The sequence below is a fragment of the Misgurnus anguillicaudatus genome, unplaced genomic scaffold (genome assembly GCF_027580225.2).
Source record: "Misgurnus anguillicaudatus unplaced genomic scaffold, ASM2758022v2 HiC_scaffold_27, whole genome shotgun sequence".
NCBI lineage: Eukaryota > Metazoa > Chordata > Actinopteri > Cypriniformes > Cobitidae > Misgurnus > Misgurnus anguillicaudatus.
This window is the reverse complement of record NW_027395277.1, coordinates 2,513,630-2,518,182: the sequence shown is the minus strand read 5'-3', so window position 1 is coordinate 2,518,182 and position 4,553 is coordinate 2,513,630. Positions and strand designations below refer to the sequence as shown.

At 31.4% G+C, this 4,553-nt stretch overlaps 1 protein-coding gene across 1 annotated transcript; it reads right to left on the bottom strand.

The window, feature by feature from the left end:
- Positions 1-267: 267 nt before the first annotated feature.
- Positions 268-4,251, bottom strand: LOC141362451 (uncharacterized). Its single transcript, XM_073864541.1, has 5 exons — positions 3,931-4,251; positions 2,940-3,031; positions 1,411-1,521; positions 1,066-1,333; positions 268-939 (listed from the first exon to the last, which is right to left on the bottom strand). The coding sequence occupies exons 1-5, from the start codon at positions 4,249-4,251 to the stop codon at positions 724-726; spliced, it is 1,008 nt and encodes a 335-aa protein (XP_073720642.1). The 3' UTR covers positions 268-723.
- Positions 4,252-4,553: the final 302 nt, after the last annotated feature.

Sequence of the window (4,553 nt, the reverse complement as noted above, 5' to 3'; positions counted from 1 at the left end):
TTTAAAAATATATATTTAATTAAGATGTATTTTCTTGAAAAAATAAGTCTAGTTTTAAGACCAAAAAACTAAGAATTTTTTTCTTGAAAATAATTTTTTGCAGTGTATAATAGAAACTGAATCTTATTACAGGGTTGTTTAAAAAATACAAAACAGTAACATCTCTGTATTAGTATTTCATAAATATTCATCTTTTTCTATTGTATGTGGAGTAAACAGTCATGTGCTAACTTAAAAACAAAATATAACTGCACATTTATTTCAGTTTATTATATCCAACATATTTCAGCAAACAAACAGTATTTTTCAAGGAACATCTCATACAATGTTAAGCACATGACAGATGGAGGTGATATTGATTTACTCACAGGTAAAAGTCATAACAATCAGTGTTTATCAAACTCATTATAACAATAAAGAAGCTGGAAAGTTGTGCAAAGTTAACCTGGTAATTGTTCAGTCAAGTGGAGTCAACCAAAACAAAAAGCATACTTGTTATTAAACATATTTCTCAGCTTTAACAGCAGACATGATGATAGGTCTAATGTCTGTAGAGGGTGGGTTTGTCCTTTGCTAGCTTTGTATTTAAGGACTTAATGTTCATTGTAATGTGCTCAACAAAAAAGATTATACAAGAAATTGTGTTTATTGATGAATGATCTACTAGTAAAAAAGTATACACAGTTTAAAAAATAATGAAAAGCACAGTACATGCAACAAGATCTACTTTTCAGTATGCAGATTTTGCACAAACTGAACTGTGCTCATATAAATGTCCATGCCATTGTACTTGGAGGGTTGTAAAGGATTAATACTTTGTCTTAACTGCTCCATATGTTCAGGACTTATAGGCCCTTTAAACTGTGGATCATTCATCGCCGTGTGTTTATCTTCGATAGATCCACTATCCTCTCTTTTGATATCAGGAATGGTCATCTCCTAACATAAAACATAAGGTTTATTATTTACATCATCATAATTCACAGTTCATTTGGTTATTATAAATACAACACAAATAGCATTCAAGTCTCTGATGTTATTTTTAATATATAATTACTTTAATACCTCTGTTTTAGCAATGGGATTTTCCATCTGTCCGATCTCCCACAGCTGGTTTGGTGTGAGGTTTTGCTCCGTTGTCAGCAGGTGATTGTCCCATCTCTCATGAAACAAATCTAGGTTTGCTTGCAGTCGAGGCAAAAACACAAAATGGCAGCAAAATAATTGAAGAGCGCTACTCAGATCCAGCATGTCCTGTTCCTCTAGTGTGTGTAAAATATGGTAGAATAAGCCAGTGACCCCTATCCAGAGATCACGCCATAGGCTCTCTAATCTAAAACAAAAACCCCAGACGAATTACATTAAAACTTTGTGATTAAAGTATACATTTAAAGAAATAAACAATCTTACCTGTGACTGTGGACACTTTTGTCTGCTATAAAACAGTTACTGTCTGATCCACGTACAGTAAACATCAACCGAGCCACACCATTATTTTCTCCTCCGTGATTAGCTTGAACTCTATACAATAATAAAACAATAAAGAGACAGAAATTTACATTCATATCTCATTAGCTGCGATTTTAAAAAATGCTTATGTGTGTAATATCAAACTAAATGTAAACAGAACCTGTTTCACGGACAACACTGCAAAAAATGACTTTCTTGCTTAGTATTTTTGTCTTGTGTTGAGTAGCAATATCTAAAAAAATCTTAAATTAAGATGCTTTATCTTGATGAGCAAAACGACTTAAGAAAATAAGTCTAGTTTTTAGACAAAAAAATACACAATTTAAGTGAATTTGTGTTTGAAACAAGCAAAATTATCTGCCAATGGAGTGAGAAAATGTTGCCTAAATTAAGTGTTTAAGAAAAAAGAAAACTTGTTTTTAAATTTTTTTTTTATTACCCCATTGGCAGATATTTTTGCTTGTTTTAAGTTCAAATTTACTTAAATTGTATATTTTTCTTAGGTCATTTTGCTCAACAAGATAAATCATCATTTTAAAATATTTCTATTGAAATCAAGACAAAAATACTAAGTGAGAAAGTCATTTTTTGCAGTGAAGGCGCTTACACTTCAAAAAATGATTTTCAAGAAAAAAAATCTTAGTATTTTTGTCTTGCTATCAGTAAAAAAAAATATCTAAAAATTCTTAAATTAGGATGCTTTTTCTTGATGAGTAAAATGACCCAAGAAAATAAGTAGTTTTTAGACCAAAAATATCAAATTTAAGTGATTTTGTGCATGAACAAGCAAAAAAATCTGCCAATGGGGTATGCAAATTTATCTTGAATTTTTCTTGAATTTAGTGTTTAAGAAAATGTTCAAGATTTTTTTGCTTACCCCATTGTCAAAATCACTTAAATTTGATATTTTTGGTCTAAAAACTAGACTTATTTCTTGGGTCATTTTAATCATCAAGAAAAATCATCTTAATTTAAGAATTTTTAGATAATTTTACTGAAAACAAGACAAAAATACTAAGATTTTTTTTCTTGAAAATCATTTTTTTTACAGTGTATGTTTTGTCCCAGATTAAAATGCATGTTTGATCTGTCTTAAAGGGATAGTTTACCCAAAAAACCTTTACGAATGTATTTTTTCTGAACCCAAAAGAAGATAGGATAAATGGTGGTAAGCACACAGCTGATGGTAACCATTGACTTCCATAGTAGGAAAAACAAATAAGATGGAATGTAATGGGTACCATCAACTGTTTGCCATCATTTATTAAAATATCTTCTTTTGTGTTGGTGAGAAAAAATTAATTCATACAGGTTTAGAACAACATGAGGATGAGAAAATGAGGACATCATTTTCATTTTGGGTGAACTATCCCTTTAACTAAAACAACCCCAACTTGTTTTGTCTCAAGATGCACACCAGTAATGTTTATTCTAAGTCACATTTATAAAAGCTTAATGAATGCTTTTACTTTAGTGGGCATCCAAATTTCTCAACAGCCTGGCTGAAGAAAGACAGGGTTGTGTCAGATCGGTTGTTGTCTGCAGCTCTCAGGTACATTATCTATACAAAACAACACAAGGACAATGTTTTACAAAAAAACTATTTGAGCAAAACTAACATTTTAACCAGTAATAAAAAATTATAATCATACTTTAATAAACAGTTCATACTGAAAAAGGCGTACACCACATTAAAACATGTTTTTAAACAATTACATTTACTTATTATTACAAATATTATTTAAATGTTTTAGTATACCCTACAAAACTTTATCTGGTTTTGTCATAATTATTGAAGTACATTACCATTACACTACACTGCAAAAAGATTTTCAAGAAAAAAATTCTTAGTATTTTTGTCTTGTTTTCAGTAAAAATATCTAAAAATTCTTAAATTAAGATGCTTTTTCTTGATGAGCAAAACGACCCAAGAAAAAAATCTGCCAATGGGTTAAGCAAAAAAATCTTGAACATTTTTCTTAAACACTAATTTCAAAAACAATTCAAGAAAAATTTGCTTACCCCATTGGCAGATTTTTTTTGCTTGTTTTATGCACAAAATCACTTAAATTTGATATTTTTGGTTTTGACTTTTTTCTTGGGTCGTTTTGCTCATCAAGAAAAAGCATATGAATATAAAGCATATTATAAAGCATATTACCTTACGTGAAAAGACATCAATGCCTGCAAAGATAACAATATTGTACCTGAAGAAAAAAACATGCTATTAAACACTATTTGAATACAGTAGCATAAAAACAACGCTCATTTACATCCATCAAGAATGTTAAATGTATTCATAATAAAGAACAAAGTTAAAGCCACATCAGGTTACCTGACAAGTTTATGGTTTGTGTCTATATGTACTAAATACTTTGGGCACGGCACTGAGTTTGTTCCCAACTGAGTGGTTCTTGAGTGAATCCCAACACTTTCTACTCGCTGTATCGCTGCTTGTACTCTGTTCCACTGTAGTCGGTAACCTTGTGCTTTCAGTGCTTCTTTAATCAACCTGTAACCTGCATGCGGCATCATGTCCTTTACTTTTAAAACAAGTTGATCGAGTTCTTCATCGGTGCAGCTACTGTACAGTCCTCGAACCGTTAGGTTGTTCTCTGTCAGCCTCCTAAAGAGTGTCGCTCGAGAAACTCCCAGCAAACGAGAAATAGTTTTGACAGGAAGCCCAATCTTCAGTAGATATACGATGTGTTCTATAGGTATTACAGTCCTTGGACGCCCACTAAGACTTTGTCTTTCCACTTGAACCACTGGGTGAGACATCTGTGTGTTTATTTCTGAATTGGAGCTCAGTTAATGGTTTGGTTACATTGAGAAATACAATTTCCTATCTACAAACAAAATCCATGGGTCAATATCAAGTTGATGATGTTGCTGAAAAGAAACGTGCAAGTAATCTCTCCAGAAGTCCTAAAGAGAAATAAAAAACAGATTTTAAAATGATTTAAACATGAGAATCAGACTGAATTAACTTAAACCATATGTCTATGGTATAATGTGTTAAGATGTCTTCAGGTGACCCATGACCTGTGAAGAGATGAAGTCAATCCCCTACCTACAGAAAT

Excerpts from the sequence above, each read along its gene's own strand:
- LOC141362451 (XM_073864541.1), bottom strand. The coding sequence starts at position 4,251 with ATGTCTCACCCAGTGGTTCAAGTGGAAAGACAAAGTCTTAGTGGGCGT. Across the intron at positions 3,032-3,930 it reads ACCGACTACAGTGGAACAGA|ATAATGTACCTGAGAGCTGC; the intron begins GTACAAGCAGCG and ends TGTTTTGTATAG. Across the intron at positions 1,522-2,939 it reads AAATTTGGATGCCCACTAAA|AGTTCAAGCTAATCACGGAG; the intron begins GTAAAAGCATTC and ends ATTATTGTATAG.